The sequence below is a fragment of the Capricornis sumatraensis genome, chromosome 8 (assembly GCF_032405125.1).
Source record: "Capricornis sumatraensis isolate serow.1 chromosome 8, serow.2, whole genome shotgun sequence".
Lineage (NCBI taxonomy): Eukaryota > Metazoa > Chordata > Mammalia > Artiodactyla > Bovidae > Capricornis > Capricornis sumatraensis.
This window is the reverse complement of record NC_091076.1, coordinates 86,998,435-87,019,214: the sequence shown is the minus strand read 5'-3', so window position 1 is coordinate 87,019,214 and position 20,780 is coordinate 86,998,435. Positions and strand designations below refer to the sequence as shown.

General features: G+C 39.0%; 2 protein-coding genes across 8 annotated transcripts in view; one reads left to right on the top strand and one right to left on the bottom strand.

Annotated features, from left to right (window-relative positions):
* PHB1 (prohibitin 1) overlaps positions 1–20,780 on the bottom strand; it is a 444,472-nt gene that overhangs the window by 363,644 nt on the left and 60,048 nt on the right. The window lies entirely within an intron of this gene.
* Positions 1–20,780, top strand: part of KAT7 (lysine acetyltransferase 7) — a 35,976-nt gene that overhangs the window by 3,263 nt on the left and 11,933 nt on the right. For 2 of the 7 annotated variants that reach the window (XM_068975882.1, XM_068975880.1), the window contains exons 3-9: positions 4,196–4,372; positions 5,773–6,012; positions 10,380–10,462; positions 13,352–13,441; positions 14,854–14,952; positions 17,355–17,465; positions 19,311–19,502. In XM_068975882.1, coding sequence (XP_068831983.1) covers positions 4,196–4,372; positions 5,773–6,012; positions 10,380–10,462; positions 13,352–13,441; positions 14,854–14,952; positions 17,355–17,465; positions 19,311–19,502 — 992 coding nt within the window. The remainder of the gene's footprint in view (positions 1–4,195; positions 4,373–5,772; positions 6,013–10,379; positions 10,463–13,351; positions 13,442–14,853; positions 14,953–17,354; positions 17,466–19,310; positions 19,503–20,780) is intronic. The other 5 variants (XM_068975883.1, XM_068975881.1, XM_068975885.1 and 2 more) reach the window with 5 other exon arrangements.

Below are 20,780 nucleotides of genomic sequence, written 5' to 3'. Positions count from 1 at the left end.
TTCACTTCCTAAAAGTGGTTTAGGCCTAGGGACTTCAAGTGGTCTCTTGAAGAACTTGTTATTGTAGGAGGCCCAGTACTTTGAAGTGAAGTGAAGTGAAAGTTGCTCAGTCGTGTCAGACTCTTTGTGACCCCATGGACTGTAGAGTCCATGGAATTCTCTAGGCTAAAATACTGGAGTGGATAGTCTCTCCCTTCTCCAGGGGATCTTCTAGGTTGATCTTCTTTGATCAACCCAGGGATCAAACCCAGGTCTCCCACATTGTAGGCAGATTCTTTACCAGCTGGGCCGCAAAAAAGTCCCAGTACTTCTAAAACCATGTTTAATTATACAGTATAGTCAGGTACAGTTAATAAAAAGAAACAGTTGACCAGCTGTCAATTGTAAATACCCAGAATTTTGCTTTGGTAGTAGAGAATGGGAAATCTTGGTTTTGGAAGGTTCTGTAGTGCAGTTGGCCATCTGGGCTTAGATTTGGAGGGTATCCCTGACTCTCCTGGCTCTGCTCTGGGATTCTCTGGGAAAGACAGAAATTTGTAATCAATGCAGAAAACGACGATCAATTAAGAGAGATAGTAAATTAAGAAGGAAAATATAAAATACTTTGATCACTTAAATAGTATTGATTTGGTTATTGCTGTATGAGCATGTTGCAGAATAAGAGAAAAACATCTATTTTTTTCAAGCAAGAAGGTGGAAACATTCTCTTTTAGCAACTGTTCTTTATTTTTGAATCTAATATTTGAGCTGAAGTATAGATGTCTTGATTTCGCAACTTTAAGTTTTTATCTTTTGGTACAATGGGAATATTGATAAATGGCTACTATAATTGAGGTACTATGCTATGTTCTGGAATACCATGATAGAAAAATCAGACTTCTTGCCCTCAAGGTGCTTACAGTATAGTGCAGGATGTAAACTGATATGATAATGCATTGTGGAGTGGGCTTTGAGAGAGGTTGGCACAGAGTACTGTGAAAGTCCAGAGGTGGAAATCTTAAAGGATCTAAGTAGGAATTTACAAGTTGAAAATGGAAAAGTGGTATTATAGGCAGAGGGTATAGTATATGCAACAGATTGTGTGTAAGTGTTCTTGTAAAGTAATTGGCCATGCACTGGACAGCTGAAAGTTGTAAATATTCAAAATAACTAGGAATTATTAGGTTGGTGCAAAAGTAATTGCAGTTTTGCATTGTCGAATTTTGCCATTTGATACTGGAATACATTCTTAAATAAAAGTGGTTATCTTATTTCAATGCGCATTTCTTGCTTTATGTTTTTGCTAATGAGTTATTATTTGCTGTTTATCTTTATATGTATTTTAGACTGTGGAGATGATGTTAGACAAAAAGCAGATTTGAGCGATTTTCTTGTTCAAATTCAAAATGGGTCATAAAGCAGCAGAGACAGTTTGCAACATCAGCAACACATTTGGCCCAGGAACTGCTAATGAACATTCAGTGCAGTAGTAGTTCAAGAAATTTTGCAAAGGCCTTCAAGATGAGGAGCGCAGTGACCAGCCATTAGAAGGTGACAGAGACCAGTTGAGAGCAATCATAGAAGCTGATCCTCTTAGAACTCCATGAAGAAGTTAACCAAGAACTCAGTGTGGCTTGTTCTACAATTGTTTGGCATTTGAAGCAAATTGGAAAGGTGTAAAAGCTCGATAAGTGAGTGCCTCATGAGTTGACCACAAATCTAAAAAAGGATCGTTTTGAAGTGCCATCTACTACTAGGTTGGTGCAAAAGTAATTGTGGTTTCGGACTGTGAATTTTAAATCATTGTAACTAAGCTCAAACACACCTTTATTAATCAAAATAGGAACCATTACAATGAACACATTATTGCAAACAAGAAATAAATTTATTTGTGTAGTGTAAAAATCCATACTTTAGAATTCAGTGAACTCTTGAAAAGCACTTTTTGCCTCCTGCTGATTGTGGAAGCATTTTTCCTGCAGAAAGTTGTCAAAATGCTTGAAGAAGTGGTAATTTGTTAGTGAGAGGTCAGATGAATATAGTGGATGAATCAAAGCTTTGTAGCCCAGTTTGTTCAACTTTTGAAGCATTGGTGGTGTGACGGGTGACCAAGCATTGTAGTAGAGGAGAAGTCTCTTGGCCAACATTGGTTGCAGGTGTTGCGGTTTTCAGTGCATCTCATTGATTTGCTGACTATACTTCTCAGATGTAATGGTTTCAGAAAGCTGTAGTGGATCAGACACCCACAATAGGCCACCAAACAGTGACTGTGACCTTCTTTTGATGCAAGTTTGGCTTTGGGAAGTGCTTGGGAGCTTCTCTGTCCAACCACTAACCTGGTTGGTCACTGGTTGTCGTATAAAATCCACTTTTTGTCGCCAAGTCACAGGTCATAATCCAATCAAGAAATGGTTCCTTGTTGCATAGAGAAGACAACACTTCAGAATGACAGTTTTTAAAATTTTTGGTCAACTCATAAGGCACCCACTTACCAAACTTTTTCATGTTTCTAATTTGCTTCAAATGCCAAATGACCATAGAGTAGTCAATGTTGAGTTCTTGGGCAATTTCTTGTGTATTCGTAAGAGGATCAGCTCTCTATTGGTTGCTGTCACCTGATGGCCAACCATTGCGTTCCTCATCTTGAAGGCTCTTGTCTTCCTTTGCAAAACTGAACCACCACTGCACTGTACGTTCATTAGCAGTTCCTGGGCCAAGTGCACTGTTGATGTGTGAGTTGTCTCTGCTGCTTTATGACCAATTTTGAGCTCAAATTAAAAAATTGCTTGAATTTGCTTTTCATCTAACATCATTTCTATAGTCTAAAAATAAACAGCAAGTAATAAGTCATTAGCAAAAAAAAATAAAGCAAGAAATATGCATTAAAATGATGCATAACATAACCACATATATTTAAGAATGTATTCCAATATCAAACAGCAAAGTTCAGCAATGCAAAACGAAAGTTACTTTTGCACCAACCTAATACCTGATCCCTTGGTCTCTTTCTAGTTACACTTTGTCACCAGTAAGTTACACAACTCCTGAGGACACCATTCACAGTATGATTCATGTTAGATGGCCCTTTCTATTTTTTTTTTTTTAATTTTAAAATCTTTAATTCTTACACGCATTCCCAAACATGAAGATGGCCCTTTCTAAAACAAAATGTAGGCTACATTGTAAATGGAGCCCCTTGGAGATACACAAACTGAAAACTGAGCTGTGTGCTAACTTTTACACAAGAGTTTGAGAATTTCAGTTTTCTTTGAAGAATCTGTAAGATTTACATATTAGGATCTTTTTTTTGTTTAAAATAGACTTTAACTTCTGAATTGGTTTTATTCCTGTAAGTATCTTTAGATTGGAGATGTAAAAGAACTGTTGGCTGCTTCAGAATAGATTTTTGCATCCAAAAATTTTTTAAGTTGTATCCTTGCCTTACCCTTTATGAATCTAGTATTATTTTGTTTTATTAGAGTGTCAGACAGGGTAATTAGGAAGAAAAAAAGGTCCTTAAAGAAAGGAAATATTGGTTTTTCATGTTTTTACATAGAATCTTTGTTTTTTCAAATATTGGCCACTTTTTTTTAAGAAAGTAAATATGATGCCATCAAACCAACAGTCCTTGTTGGCAGACTAGAAGTTCAGTAGTCCATAGTCTTGGCTCTAAGGCCTCTGATTTGGCCTGGTGAATCACAGCCTCAGTAGCCTACCATTCATTCGCCATTACTGACAGTCATTCCTCCTCAGAACTACTAAAGATATATATCTTTAGTAGTAGAGTATCTCTTTTCTGGTGGGTTAAAGGAAGAAAGAGCATGTAGCTAATATTTATAAAGCACTACGTTTAGATATCTAAGGATCTTATTAAGTCCCTTATGTGAGTTATTTCACTTATTTCTCACAGCAAATGTATGAGGAATGTGTTACTAGTATTTTCCCTTTTTTTAAAATAGATCAGGAAATAGGCTTGGAGAGATTAACTTGCCCAGTATGCCCAACTAGTTTAGTATGATGAAGTGGAATTGAATTACATTCAATCTTGATTCCAGTGCCTAAGCCATTAGTTCTGTGCTGTACTGTACCTCTCTGCCGTCTCTATGTTGCTTATATTTAGGAGAACCTACATGCTAATAAGTCACACTAATGGAATATAAAACAGATTTATTTCTTTTTTCTTTAATTGTTTTATTATTTTTAAAATCGGGATCAGATTCCAGTCCTGTTCGAAATTTGCAGTCCTTTGGCACTGAGGAGCCTGCTTACTCTACCAGGAGAGTGACCCGTAGTCAGCAGCAGCCTACTCCAGTGACTCCGAAAAAATACCCGCTTCGGCAGACTCGTTCATCTGGCTCAGAAACTGAACAAGCGGTTGACTTCTCAGATAGAGGTGAGTGGGTATGGGTGATTTGGAGTCATTACAGAGAGGATCTAATCAGTTTCCTCTTATAAGAGGCTTGGAGCTGCTGCAGATAGATGCCCAGTACAAAATTCAGCTAGGTGATTGCAGTTTGTCTGATTCCTTTCTTACCTCTTGCTGAGGACAGTTTGATACTCTGCTATTCTTGAGGTCCAGAGTAGCTGGATTATTATTTGATCTGGCTTGCAGTAGGCAAAAGAAACTGACGACCTCTTACTCACAGATGAAGAAGGCTTAAAGCAGATTTTCTTACAGTTGTGCTTATGGGTCCATTTATCTCTGAAGTTCTGAGGAGGAATGACTGTCAGTAATGGGGAATGAATGGTAGGCTACTGAGGCTGTGATTCACCAGGCCAAATCAGAGGCCTTAGAGCCAAGACTATGGACTACCGAACTTCTAGCCTGCCAACATGGACTGTTGGTTTGATGGCATCATATTTACTTTCTTAAAAAAAAAGTGGCCAATATTTGAAAAAACAAAGATTCTATGTAAAAACATGAGTTACTAGTTTCTTTTGAAAAATGGAAAGCTCTGGGAACATTAGGTGGCCATTCACCACATAACTGATTAGAACTGAATAGTAGTTATCCCTTTGAGAGAGACAGTTGGCTCTTGATTTGGCCTTGCTCAGCACTAGTAGGCATTTGGTTTGCAACACCTGATTCAGAGTCAAGTCCTTTCACACTCACTGCTACTGCTGAGTCACTTCAGTCGTGTCTGACTCTGTGTGACCCCATAGACGGCAACCCACCGGGCTCCCCTATCTCTGAGATTCTCCAGGCAACAATACTGGAGTGGGTTGCCATTTCCTTCTCCAGTGCATGAAAGTGAAAAGTCAAAGTGAAGTTGCTCAGTCGTGTCTGACTCTTAGTGACCCCATGGACTGCAGCCTACCAGGCTCCTCCGTCCATGGAATTTTCCAGGCAAGAGTACTGGAGTGGGGTGCCATTGCCTTCTCCTTCACACTCACACCAGGTATGTTCAATTTCATCCAGAAAGAATCATTTTCATTTATATTCAATCCTATGTATCTCCCAGCAAGAGAGTAGGATGATAATGTTTTTTTAAAAGTTTATTTCCATCCAGGTTTGATTATTCATGATTTGGGGCTTAGGAGAAGCACAAATTAGTGAAATGTATCATGTAAACCTCAAATGGAATTTTAGTCAGAATTTAAAGTTGCAGAAGAGGAATGCTGTTATTAGTTTGTCTTCATTTTCCATTTAGTTTTATGGCAGATAAATGGCAAAAGTTCCTGGTTAAATCACAGGAAGAGGATCTTGGGAAGCCTGTAAACTCTTCTGAATGTAATAACCCTCTTAAGTAAAATAAACTCCGTTCATGAGTTTTACCAATTGTTTTACTTTAGAAACTAAAAATACAGCTGATCATGATGAGTCTCCACCTCGAACGCCAACTGGAAATGCCCCTTCTTCTGAATCTGACATCGACATCTCCAGCCCCAACGTGTCTCATGATGAGAGCATTGCCAAGGACATGTCCCTGAAGGACTCGGGCAGTGATCTCTCTCATCGCCCTAAGCGCCGCCGCTTCCACGAAAGCTACAATTTCAATATGAAGTGTCCTACACCAGGCTGTAACTCCCTAGGTAAGTGCCCCCCCATGACCCTGTGGATTGTGTGGTTTTCTCTCTCTCTGGAATTAGGATCACTCAGAAATGTTTAGGGCTCCATTGCAACTTAGCTTCTTAGGCTCTTCAATGACCACTGCTTAGGATAACACTGGATTGTTCACTTGGATAAAAGCATTCCTGCTTCTTGGCTTATTGTCCATAATAACAGATTTGGTTACAAGGAAATTAACTATGATGCACCATTCAGTTTATTGAGAACTCTTCCCAGTGAAAAGTTCTTTCATTTTTCCAACAAAAACAAAACAGAATGTCAGTTATCTCCAAATACCTCATTGTATGGTGCATAGTTCAAGTGTACCGAGGACTAGTAGAGTGTAAGGTGAATAAATTATGGTTATATGGCCATAGCTATTAAGGAAATGAGAAAAACAGTTTTTTTGGTCAAGAGGCACTGAAGGTGAGGAGTATAGATGAGACCTTGACCTTTTGTGACTTTTAGGTCTTGTGGCTTTGTATGCTTAGGAAGTATAAACTAGATAAATATTTCTTCTCAGATAGATGAATTATATCATTGTTTCCTTAAGGGTTATTTTTTCTCCTTACTGAGGGATTCTAGTAATGTTTTAAAAATCTTCCGTGTGTCCTTTAAGTGAGCTTAGGTGCAGATGTTGGTCTAAACTCTTGTCTAGAGTTGGAAGGTGCTGATTGGAAGACAGTGGGCCTCTCTTTCTGTCTATCAATTTAGCAGTTGAATGTGGCCTCCAGGTTCAGAAAAAAGGTAGAACAGAGAAAGTTGCTGCTTTGCAGACTACCAGTATGTTTTCCCTAGTATTTGGATCCTTTCTTGGTCTTAGCAGCAGTTTCTTAGGTAATTTCAACCCATCAAATGCATAACTAGAGCAGAGTTCCCCTGGATGCTGTACCAGTTGTTACTTGAGGTAGTTGTTTCAGACCTAAGTCAATTTCCTTGAGGTAAATAATGAAAAACTAAGAATAGATGGTATTGCACAAATACTAATGCAAGAGATAGCTAATATACTTTAAGAGGATCTCCTTGCCACACAGCAAGAGAAGGAATTTTCAACTCTGCTTGTTGCTGTCCACGCATCCTTAAATTGTCCCATTTATTTTATGTACTGTTTAATCAGTCATTCAGTGCCTACTGAATGTTTTCCTGGTGCAGGCACTGTTTTAAATTCTGGGGGTGAAGTTGTGATCATGTCAAATTCCCTGCCTCTTGTAGCTTGTGGTCTAACTGGGGAAGACAGACAGATGTATAACACATAATCCGCTAGAGATGTGTGCTGTGAGGGGTAGGATACTGCACCTACACACAAGCGTGCCTGTGTAGGGAAAGCCACTCTGATATGCTGATATTTGAGCAGAAACCTGAAATAATTGAGAGTGAACCATTTGAGTATATGGGAGATAAGCATTATGGGCAGAGGGAACAGCAAGTGGACAGGGTCTGGGGCAGGAGAGTGCTTAGCCACCTTGAGGAATGCTTTAGGGGCCAGTATGCCTGGGCAGATAGACCACAATGGGGAGGAGGAGATGAGGTTAGAGTAGAGGTCTGATTTAAGTGTTATTTATGCCCTGAACGCAGTACTCTTAATGTGGTAGACCGGAGGGTAAAAATTAATCTTTTGCATCATAGGAAAGTTTACTTTGACTTTTGGTTTTAATGTCAGGTGAAGCTTGGAAAGTATGGACTTGAGCTTCTGCAGTGGTTCTTGATCCTGCTCCACTCCTCATCGTAGCCAAAACAATGTCATTAGGTTTGAGGGTGGGTTGGTTTTTTTTGGGTTTTTTTGGTATGAAAGTATGATGTCCTTGTGAAAAATTAAAACCCTACAGGAGGGCTTGAATGCTAAGTAAAAGTTCTCCTTTATTCATATCCCCAGAATATGTCCTAGGTATAAAAACTACTATTGGTAGTCATGTATGAATACTTCTAGTAAGTTCCTATACAAACATAACACATGTATATGTGCACATATATTTCTTTCTCTGTTGTTACTTATAAAAAGGAATATAAACGATGATTGGTTTGACATCTTAGATATTTTACATTGTTGGCACTCAGAGGTCCCTCTTGTTTAAAGGATATAGAGAATTCCATTATATTTGAAAGTTCAGAAATTACTTGAATTGCCCTATATTGATTGATATTTATATTGTTTCTCATTTTTTAGCTTCTTTTCAAAGCTATTTAGAACAGTACTCTAATGATAGCCTTGTATGCATGTATAATATTTTAGTGTCTTTCTAGAAATCTATTGGATGAATTCATAGCAGTGGAATTGCTAGGTTAATAGAACAGCTGTCATTTATAAACTTTTAATATAGGCAGATTGGTTTTAGTTTACATATTATAAAATAAAACAAACTTGAATAACTTATTCAGAAGTTATAGATAGATGCATAATATCTAAAAGGCTTGCTAGAGCCATGATACTTTACATTTTGTACATAGTATTTGATCACTGAGGGTAGTCTTTGGTGTCTAAGATAAATGTGTGGATCTCTAAGATTGCATTTTTAATAACATGTGCTGTGCTGTGCTAAGTTGCTTCAGTTGTGTCCAACTCTGCGGTCCTATGAACGGTAGATCGCCAGGCCCCTCTGTCCATGGGATTCTCCAGGCAAGAATACGGGAGTGTGTTGCAGTTTCCTTCTGCAGAAGATCTTCCTGACCTAGGGATTGAACCCGTGTCTCTCTTACATCTCCTGTATTGGCAGGCAGGATTTTAAATAATATAGTCTTGGAGAAATGGCACCCAGCATATTATTGTATTAACTCTTGTCTTGTTCTGGTGTATGTGTACTCAGTCATGACCAACTCTTTGTGACCTCCTGGACTGTAACCTGCCAGGCTCCTCTGTCTGTGGAATTTCCAAGCAAGAGTATTGGAGAAGGTTGCCATTTCCTCCTCCAGGAGATCTTCCTGACCTGGGGATCAAACCCACATCTCTTACATCTCCTGCATTGGCAGGTGGATTCTTTACCACTAGTGCCACCTGTAAAGCCCTGTATTAATTCTCCTCTCCCGCAATACTTGCACTGTTTTTTTACCCTTTATTTGTTTGTTTATGTATTTTTTGGCCGCTCTGCCCAGCTTGCGGGATTTTAGTTCCCCAACCAGGGATCAACCCTGGGCCCTTGGCAGTGAGGATGCAGAGTCCTAACCACTGGACCACCAGGGAGTTCCCTGTTGCTGCTACTGCTGCTGCTGCTGCTAAGTCACTTCAGTTGTGTCCAACTCTGTGTGACCCCATAGACTGCAGCCCACAAGCCTCCCCCGTCCCTGGGATTCTCCAGGCAAGAACACTGGAGTGGGTTGCCATTTCCTTCTCCAATGCATGAAAGTGAAAAGTGAAAGGGAAGTCACTCAGTCGTGTCTGACTTTTTTGCTACCTTTTAAAGCTTACTCTATAAATCTTGTATAATTTTTAAATCTCTTTTAAATGTCTCCTTTACTACAAATTAAATGTCTTTTTTCCATGAAAGAATTTTGTAGATTTGCAGTTTAACTTAGCTAATTTATCTCGTTAGCATTGTCTCACCATCTGTCTTAGATGTTTGATGAATGTTTTGATTGAAGAGACATATAAAAATGAAATAATTACCTGTGTATTTTCACAAACCATGTGAAAAACAGAAAAATAAATACCCCTTTAGATAAAAAAGAGCTTTCGGTATTATCTTTTCTAATATTTTTCCTTCTTTCTCTTGCACAAACTACCTGTTTAAAAGTTTGATTATGTATTTTAAAAACAAAATAGCAATAATTTAAAAGTTTGATTATAAAAGAAGCCTAAATCTTTAAACAGAATCAGCCACCCCTCCACAAAAATGAATATATTTAATCTGATCCAGAATTACCAAAGTATATTTCCTCATATGTTAGAAAAGACCACTTCCATCTCCATTTTCTTTTGGTTATTGTAAGAAGTTCAGTTTAGATTGGATAACATTGCACAGTAGAAAGCACACTTACTATACATATGACTTGATCAGTTTAGCATAGGAAAGTTAAGTTCTACCAAAAGAAAATATTCTTGCTTATAACTTTGTGCATTTTAAGTAAATTTATGGGTTTCTGACATTTTGGAATTTGAGAAATACGTGATCAGAAAAGAAGGAACTACAATTTATATTGAATATATGCAAATATGTTCAGATATGGTTAGGTCCAACCTGTAGAAGAAAAGAATTTATTATGGGTGCAAGTTATGACCCTTACCTTTGATGGATTTAATCTGTAATCAGACATATTTGATAAAAATGGTGTCGTAAATAAAGGTTTATTTTAGTGAAAACTATTACTTTCCAAGCTTAGATCTTTCATCTTGAGGTTAAGTTTTTTCTTCTTTTAACAGGACACCTTACAGGAAAACACGAGAGACATTTCTCCATATCAGGATGCCCTCTCTATCATAATCTCTCAGCTGATGAATGCAAGGTAATTATGTTGTCATTTATTCACCATATACTTATTGAGTGCTTACCGTTTGCCAGGCACTTGGCTAAACAATGGGGATACAGTGTGAACAAGATGGGCAGGGTCCTTGTTCTTACATACTAGTGGAGGAGACATTATTAAACCGCTGTGTTTAAAGAAAGGAAAACAGACTAGTAAAAGAATTATTGTCTGTAAGGAGTGCTTTGAGAAATTAACAAAGGGATTATCTATGGAATATTTGGAACGTCACCCTCTAATTGCATCAATATTCTCTTTTGAAAATTTTCTTCAAAGATTGCTAGGGACCTTTTCCACTAAGGAATAATTTGCATAAATATGTGATCTCAGTATTTATGCATTAGTTTCTCTTACATATCTATGAAGATATTTTACTTTTTAAAGGTTTTTCTAAATTCTCTTCCTCTTTGTCTACTTCTATGGAATACTTTTCCTTTTTGTTACTCTCAGTCATACCTTTTCTTGGCTAATTCTTGTCTTACAGTCTTGAAAAATACAGTTCTAAATAACTTTTGGAATCTGAAATAATGAATTTAAGAGTAGAACCTAAGACCCTATTTTGTATGGATCTGTCTGGATTGTTGCTACCAAGGAGGAACCAAAAAACGAATTATGGGCAAACAAGTTAAAAATGTTATTAATTAAACACATTGCTCAGGTAGTATTTGGATAGGGTATCCAGGTTGGTTAGACCAAAGTATTAATTGTTGCTTTTGTGGTGATTATTTTGCTAACAAGGCCAGTATAACAGGTTTATTCCTGTCTGGGCCAGATTCCTCCTGAGAAAAATGAGATTCCCTAGTTAACGTTAATCCTCCCTGATTCAGGAATGTGTTCTCTTATTTACAAGTGGACCACAGGAGGGAAAGCTTTTTTACGTGTTGTGTTTAGTCTTTTCAGTAAAGTATTATACTTTCGGTACTTAACGTGAATTTTGAGTTTGTGGACTCTTACCCTTTTTATCCTTCATCTCAACTTTCTCTTAAAAGCAAGGCAGTTTATTCTGCTGACTGTAGAAGTGGTAGGTCTTGCCATTATCTTCCTGTTAGTGTGAGACCAGATCAAAATAGGAATAGCTCTTCCATCTTCTTCTTCAGAAGCTGACAAAGCATTAGGTGCTTCTTTCTCTGAAAATAACTCTGATCCCTGTTTTTTGGGAGTTGTCTGTTACTGCTTGTCTTTAAATGTAATGATCTAATACTATGGATGGTTTTACATAAAAGTCTTCCTAAGGTATAAAATTGTTGGATGATAGCAGTATGAACATGTTGCCTTAAGCAGTTTATTTAAAAAAAGAAAGACAATTTTTCAGTTTGGGGAAGAAAATTTTGGAAAAAGAAACATATTTCTTGAACTTTACTCTTTTGTGGTCTCTGTTACAAAGGGAATCAGACTCAGGGTAGTCCATCTTTACTACTGGACCATGTGGTTAGAGGATCAGGAGTATTTTTTAGAATCTCAAATGGAAACATTAGACTAATTCCTCACATTTATTAAAAGCCCCAGAGTTTTTAAAATACTTGGCATGCACAGAATTACTCTGACTTTACTGATAAATGATTGCAATCCGCAATATTACCATTTTTATTCAGTCAAAAGACCGTATTCAGTGAGTTTACATTTTCATGGGGAGAGGTATAATCAACATAGAAAATTAGTATGGATTTCATTTAGTGGTAAATGTTGTGAGAAACAAAAAGACTAAACAGAGAGTGACTGTTTTGGAGGTGGCGGTGGCACTGCTTTTGCTTGGGCTATGGAGAAAGACATTTTATCTGAGTTGTGGGTGATGGCAAAGAGGCAGTTGTGTCTAGATGCTAGAGTAGAAGGATGGGTAAGCTCAAAGGCTGTGAGGTGGGGAAAAAGGTTGGGTTTGAAGGATGGAAAGTAGGCCAGTGTGGCTGAAATGTGATAGGAAATGAAGAAGTAGGATCCAGATCATGAAGGGCCTGTAGGCTTTGGCAAAAGGAGTATGCTTTTGTTCTGACAGCCATGGGAAGCATTCAGAGGGCTTTAGCAAAATACCAGAACACTTGAAAAATCACAGCTTGCTGGTATGTGGAGAATGAACTGGAGGGGGAAAGAGTTGACACGGGGTAGACTTGTGGGAAGGCTACTCTGAGGTTCAGGCAGTAGATGGTGGCTTGGACTGTTGTCAGTAGAGATGGTCAGAATTGGTTGGACTCAGGATGTGTTTTGGAGAGGGGCAGCCTGATAGACTTGCTGATGAATATCATGTGAGGTGGGAGAGAAGAGAAGAATCAAACATGATTGATGTCCAAGTTTTTGACCTGATCGGTTGTTTAAAAAGTGTTACTATTTATTGCTATAGAGGAATTTTGGGGTGGAGCAGATTTGTGGGAGAGTGTTAGTCGCCCTGTTTTGACCATGTTGAGTTTTAGTGTTGATGTGAAATAGGCAGTTGGATATGAGTCCTCACTGCCCAGTAGATGTATCTGAGACTATTGGCAATCGAAAGTGGTTTATCTAAGGTCATAAATGTAGTTAAGTTTCCCTTTAGACTTGATCTCAAGTATCTAACCTTTTCTTTGTACTTCTTTACTCTGTTCTTACACTTCCTCACACTTAGCATTGCACAGTGGAAAGAGGCTCAGTCATCAGCCTTAGTTAAAATCCTAGCTTTACCACCATCCAGGTGTAATTATGTCACTTTCTGATTCTCGGATAATGGCTGAGAAAACAGAATATGAAGCTTGCCTTATCTGTTTCTTATACAGATTGTGCTAATGTGAAGACCCTTTGAAAGTAAAAGTACAGTGTAAATTCAAGGGATTACTGCTGTATTCTTACGCTTTAAGTGAACATAGTCTTAGAAGCAGGTGGATTGATTGACGTTGTTGATGGTTGCAGGTGAGAGCACAGAGCCGGGATAAGCAGATAGAAGAAAGGATGCTGTCCCACAGGCAAGATGACAACAACAGGCATGCAACCAGGCACCAGGTATGGGCCTTGCTAAAGCTCTGGCCGTTCACAGTTGGAGAGCCAAGTCTTGGATTCTGTCTGCCCCATGACGGTTGTAGCTATGTCCACGCCTCTTGTTTCCTGTGCTGTGTGTTCATAAGTGGTCTTCAGTCATAAACTTAGAAACAGTGCTTTTTCCAAATAGTAAATTTTCTAGAAACAAAACTTGTACATCATGAAGGAATCATGCTACTTGTGATAATAATAGGTAATCTTGATTATTTGAAAGATTACATTCTCTGCTCTGTATCCTCATTTCCATCTACTTTCTAACCCATTATAATTTACTTTCAGGCCCCTTTACTCTGCTGGTATATTTCCAATGGCACCAGTGACTTTTTCTTAGCATTGATGCTTGTTGATTATGTCATTTTTCTTCTACTTTTCTTTTCTGTTGAATTCCAAGATGCTGCTTTGCTCTTACCTTTCTGTCTCTCTGAACATTCATGCACATTGATTATACTTCATTCCTTGTCCCCTCCCCTGCCCTCGAATGCCTTTGGTGTTTTTTCTTGCTGTTTTTCTGCCTAGAACTCTATACTTTTACCAAGAAGAGATTGTGTTTTTCCTTCAAGGCCTTGTGTCAGAATTCTTCCCAAATCTTGTACCATTAATGAATTTCTTCCTCATGTATTCCTATTTGTAATTCTCAGAATGTTAGTTTAGGTTTTGGCACATTTTATATACTCATAGCTCATCATATGGATGTCTGTTTTTGTGGTTAGATTGTAAGTGGATAGCAGAGGAGGCATGGTGACAGGGAGAAATTTGACTTTGGAGCCAGACAGGTCTGGATTTGAATACTGCGATTCTGTTACTCTAGCTGTGTGGTCTTAGGCAGGTCAGCTAACTTCTCTCAATTTTATTTCCTTGAATAACACCTACCTGGCAGTGTAGTCAGCTAAATTATGCATGTAAAGTACCTGTCCTCAGTGCTTGGCAGGTAATAAGCACTCAGTAAGAGGTGGCTACACTTCTCTTCATTGTTTATCTTGGGTTCTATTCTTATTCCGTTTTTAAATTTTTATTCATTTTCCGTATTAGTGCTTGGAAAGCAGTAAGCATTCAATAAATGCCTAATGAATTGAAATGATCTTTATTTTATTCCTGTTGTTTCCATCCTTAATCTATATTCCATTTGGATTAACATTAAAGAAAGTACATTTCCTGACCTCATCTTAACTGACAGGGTAGTGGTCTATGTGACGAGGGAACCCCATTTGGAGTTTAAAAATCACTGCAGCGTTCACAGTGCGGCTGTAATAGACTGCATCCCACCGCCACCGTTTTTCCCTCTACCCTTTCTTTGGTGTATGTTACTTTCATTTAGAGACTTAATTACATGATGAGTTTTCTAGCTAGCTTCTCAATTTTCTCCTTTTCCTTTTTAGGCACCATCAGAGAGGCAGTTGCGATATAAGGAAAAGGTTGCTGAACTCAGGAAGAAAAGAAATTCTGGGCTAAGCAAAGAACAAAAAGAGAAATACATGGTGAGCATAAGTTAAATATTTAATAGCATGAACTCTTGTTATCACATTTGATTCCTTTTGGTTGCTAAGATTCTGCTTTCACATTTGCCATTTCGTATGCTCTGTAACAGGACTCTTCTTTAGCAGTTAGAGTTACTATATATATAATTCTCCAACAAGAGTGGAACTGGGCGTCCTCAAAAAACAGTTAGAATTTAGATTAAAAAAATAGAATCTTCTGGTTTATAAACCTCACTTTAGGTTTAAAGGGTTAAATTTTCTTGTTTGAACAAATACGATGTTAAAGATAAGGAAGATTATTCAAGCCAAGCATCAGTCCATTTGTTTAAATGAAAGAATAAAACACCTACACGATAAAAGGTTTTAGTTGGGTGATATATAGTAAATCTTTTTGTAGTTTTTTATTTTTCTAGTTTTAAAAATAGTGTCCATTTATGACTTCCCTGGTGGTCCAGTGGTTAAGGGTCCACCTACCAGTGCAGGGTACATGGGTTCAGTCCCTGGTCTGGGAAGATCCCATATGCCTTGGAGCAGCTAAGCCGTTGTGCCACAACTACTGAGCCTGACTGATCTGCAACAGGAGAAGCCAGTGCAATAAGAAGCCCCCTCACCTCAAGGAAAAGTAGCCCCACTCACTGCAACCAGAGGAAGCCCATGCACAGCAGCCCAGCAGCCAAGACCCAGCTGTAGAATTGGGCTCTCGGGTGAAAGTTGTATGCTCCCCTCTGTCTTGTTCAGTATTTTTATCTACAAGTTGGGAAGAGATGTAATAATATGATAATACCATTTATTATGTGTTTATGTGCTAGGCAGGCACTGTGATTATGTTGCTCCCATAATCTTTGTTACAAAGATGGATGATATTTCGGCTGTTTTGTAGATGGAAAACTGAGATTTAGAGAGGTTATTTTCCCAGAATCATAAAGGTAGAGAGTGTCTGAATAAAAGCTCCTGAAATTTACCTTAACATCTGCTTTCTAGTTTGGGCTGAACCTTCCTGGTAAAAGTGCTAGATAGGATTTTTTAAAGCTTTTTAAAAAAGTACACAAAACTAGAAGAAATATTTAGAACCCAAGGCTTAGATGACAGAGCCCAAAATTAAAAAGATATCCATCAAAGGGGCCCAGATTAGGCAGAAGAAATTTTAATAGGGGTAAAAGTACTGGTGAGTGATTTCTTCATATGCTAATATATGAGTAAAGTCTACAGCGTTCTTCCTGGAGTGAGCCTTCTGATGCTCTTAGCCGTTATTTTCTACTGTCTTCTGATCCTCTTCACCTTCTGCTAGGAGGTGGAGTCTAAGAAGGAGTGGGAAGGGCTAGAATTGAAGGTTAAAAGGAGAGTTGCCCCTATGGAATTTCTTGCTTGTGTAAGGATACTTGTGTACTGACTGCCATGGTAAGATTTTATATTATTTATTTAAAATTGGATTATTTTTATGATTCTAGTTTTCAATAACTGTTCCCTCTTTTGTCCTTGCTTAATATTTAGTAAAGCGTTTCTCAAGGAGGTTAACCTTTTTTCCTGTAGACTTGGACTGGAGTTCTAAGGTGGGAGGATTCCAGTACCTTTGGTGGATTCTATTATAGTAGGTGCAGCAATTCAAGGGAAAGAGTTTACAAAAGCCTGCTTAGTCCAGCTGCTCCTTCCTGTAGATTTTATTTTCAACCTGAAGTCTTAGAATTGAAGGCTTAGAGATTCTAGTTTTTATTTGGTTTTGTTTTTAAATGAGTATTCAACTAGATCTCAGGGTTCTAGGAGTTGGCAGTGCATTTGGGTTTTGTTATATTTTATTTATTTGTTTTGCCATGCACATTTTCAGAGGAAAAAATGGAAGCATAAAATTCTGAAGACTGAAACTCTCTTTTGGGGTGGTTATTAGGACATTTCCTTTCCAGGTTCAATAGAGTGGGTAGTAGGTATCTTCTGGAATTAACCTGTCTGATAAATAGTTTGTTTTGTACGTGATCCCTGGTGCCTAGTATAATGCCTGGCAAATATTAATAGTAGGTACTAAATAAATAGGTATGGTTATTCTTGGCCCTCTGGTTGGCATCTTTTGAAAGGCAATAGGTTAAGTAAGGCAATGGCACCCCACTCCAGCACTCTTGGATGGAGAATCCCATGGACGGAGGAGCCTGGTGGGCCGCAGTCCATGGGGTCGCTAGGAGTCAGACACGACTGAGTGACTTCACTTTCACTTTTCACTTTCATGCATTGGAGAAGGAAATGGCAACCCACTCCACTGTTCTTGCCTGGAGAATCCCAGGGATGGGGGAGCCTGGTGGGCTGCCGTCTGTGGGGTCGCACAGAGTCGGACCTGACTGAAGTGACTTAGCAGTAGCAGCAGCAGCAGCAAGTTCTTAGATGCAGAAAGTATCATGCTCTGGTTATTTTCCTAGGAACACAGGCAGACCTATGGGAACACTCGGGAACCTCTCCTGGAAAACCTGACGAGCGAGTATGACTTGGATCTTTTCCGAAGAGCACAAGCCCGTGCTTCAGAGGACCTGGTGAGTATTAAAACTTCCAAGATGAGGACTACTTGTGAGGGTCACTTGGAACTGCCAAGGAAAATTAGCAGTCAGTTTGCTAGGGATTAAACATACCTTGCTGCTTGACCCTTTTTCCCTTCCCCCGGACATCCTTATTTGAGACTTCCTTCCCATTGATATTTAAAATTAATTACCCCTCCTCCCTTCCTTTGTCCCTTAAAGTTTTCCCTCTCCACCTCAACTCCTGGAAGGACCTGTTTGGTTGAGGTAGTTATCTGGATAGAACAGTAGGTGCCCCTTTGTGTCAGTTGGATAATTTGTAATTCTGAGAACCCCTAGACTGGAAGGTACCCCTCTGTTGTCCTCTTAACATAAATAGGAACTCCCCTTTGTGGGATTGCTTCAGCCTTTCATTGCAGCTATAAAAGAATGGGAGAGGAATAATGATCAAGGTTGTTGTCAGATAGTTTAGATAATTTAGAATCTGACAACTATGTTGTCAGATAGTTTAGAGTTCTGATTGAATGAATTAAATATGTCCAAATGGCAGTCCACTCCAGCACTCTTGCCTGGAAAATCTCATGGACAGAGGAGCCTGATAGGCTACAGTCCATGGGGTCGCAAAGAGTCGGACACGACTGAGTCACTTCACTTCACTTCACTTCAAAGAAACTTAAAGTTTGTAAAGTGAATTTCATCTTCCTTTTTTTTTTAAAAAAATTATAATCAAATACTTTATTTAAGAATTCTTGATTATATAGTGGTCCATGGGCTGGTTGGAAAAGAATTTCCAGACATGAGGCAGAATGAGAGGAGAACAGAGTTTCTTAGAGTGGGAGATGTTATTAGAACAGCAGACTGGCTCAAGGGAGAGCTGACCCCTTTCTTGGGCTAGTTGCCAATTTTTATAGCCTCAAGGCAGAGAAAATTCCAGCTGGAAGGGTGACATTAAGTGACCGGTTAGAATGTTTCAGGGTGGGGTATTTTACCTAATGCAGGGTAAAGGACCTGGCTGATTTAGATCTAGAAGCTCATGGCAACAGTTGTTACTGACCTTGGTTAATTACAGAAATTTTTGTCCTGTGACCTTGGTATAAGGCTCCATAGAGGAGACTTGTTGAAATTTTGGGAGAGGCAGGGTTTGATTGCTGCCCTTATTTAGGCTGGGCTACCACTGCCGGTTTTCTCTATCTTACCCTGGTACTGAACATTTCCTAGGCCAGCTTTTCAGAGCTCTGCCTGATTATTCTTCAGAATTATTTCTGTGGCTAACTCATAGCCACTGAGTGGGGACAGGTATTCAAAAATATCTTCTACTTTCTAGCTTTAAATTCCAGAATTAAAGCATCATCCGTGTTTCCAAAGTGTTTTTTAAAGGACCCAAGTTGAGAGCATGGCCAGCATGGGTGCATGTCATGCAGATCCATACAGCTTTCTTTATAAAAGCTTTTGCACACGTATGAAGTGCACTCTCAAGAAGCTTTTGTTTAGGTTTAGAATGTTTGTTAAGGTGTAGGGAGTTTGTGATAGATGGTCTTTTAAAATTCTATTTATTTCAGACTGATAAAAAGTAAAATTTTATGAAGGGCTTGCTCTGATGTTCAAGAGATGAGGCCCAAGTGGGTAGGTAGCAGAGAAAAGCCACTCTCAAGACCTGTGCTCTGGGCAGTGTAGACAATACATTTTCTCTAGCCTTCCTGGTGACCCATGCCCCCATAGTCCTCTTCAGTGTAAGTTTCTCATGAGCTAGAAGCCAGAAACTGTTTTTTTCATAGCCAGTTGTGGTGGCATGCACACAGCTTACAACAGTAGAAATGATTAATTGTTATCCTCCTTTAACTTGATTTCTTCTCTGCAAAACAGGAGAAGTTAAGGCTGCAAGGCCAAATCACAGAGGGGAGCAACATGATTAAAACAATTGCTTTTGGTCGCTATGAGCTTGATACTTGGTACCATTCTCCCTATCCTGAAGAATATGCACGACTGGGACGTCTTTACATGTGTGAATTCTGTTTAAAATACATGAAGAGCCAAACAATACTCCGCCGACACATGGTAAGTTGTCTGAAGGTCCATGACCATGGTGGTGATAAGCTCTAGGGTGTCTTGATTGTTGTTTTCCAGTTGCTCAGTCATGTCCAATGCTTTGCCACCCCATGGACAGTAGCACTCCAGGTTTGCCTCAAAGCTTCCCTTTTGCTCAAGCTCAAGTCCATTGAGTTGGTGGTGCCATCCAACCATCGCATGCTCTGTTGTCCGCTTCTCCTCCTGTCTTCAATCTTTCCCAGCATCAGAGTCTTTTCCAGTGAGTTGGCTCTTCACATCAGGTGGCCAAAGTATTGGAGCCTCCGCTTCAGCATCAGTCCTTCCAGTGAATATTCGGGGCTAATTTCTTTTAGGATTGATTGATCTCCTTGCTGTCCAAGGGACTCTCAAGAGTCTTCTCTAGCACCACAGTTCAAGAGCTTAAATTCTTCGGCGCTTAGCCTTTTTTATTGTCCAGCTCTCACATCTGTACATGACTACTGGAAAAACCATAGCTTTGACTAGACAGAACCAGTCTGTTGTTCCATGTCTGGTCTAACTGTTGTTTCTTGATCTGCATACAGATTTCTCAGAAGGCGTAAGGTAAGGTGGTCTGGTATTCTCATCTCTTTAAGAATTTTCCAATTGTTGTGATCTACGCAGTCAAAGGCTTTAGTGTAGTCAGTGATGCAGAAGTAGATGTTTTTCTGGAATTCTCTTGCTTTTTCTATGATTCGATGGATGTTGGCAGTTTGATCTCTGCTTCCTCAGCCTTTTCTAAATCCAGTTTGTATAAATCTGGAAGTTCTCAATTCACATACTGTTGAAGCCTAACTTGAAGGATTTTGAGCATTACTTTACTAGTATGTGAAATGAGTGCAATTGTGCGATAGTTTGCACATTCTCTGGCCTTGCCTTTCTTTGGGATTGGAATGAAAACTGACATTTTCCAGTCCTGTGGCTAGTGCTGAGTTTTCCAAATTTGCAGACATATTGAGTGCAGCACTTTAACAGCATCATCATTTAGGATTTGAAATAGCTCAGCTGGAGTTCTGTTACCTCCACTACTTCCTGACTCCAGGATGTCTGGCTCCAGGTGAGTGATCACACCATTGTGGCTATCTGGGTCATTAAGATCTTTTTAGTATAGTTCTGTTTACTCTTGGCATCTCTTCTTGATATCTTCTTCTGTTAGGTCCATACTGTTTCTGTCCTTTTTTAATGCCCATCTTTGCATGAAATACTCCCTTGGTATCTCTAATTTTAAAGAGATCTCTAAGCTTTCTCATTCTGTTGTTCTCCTTTATT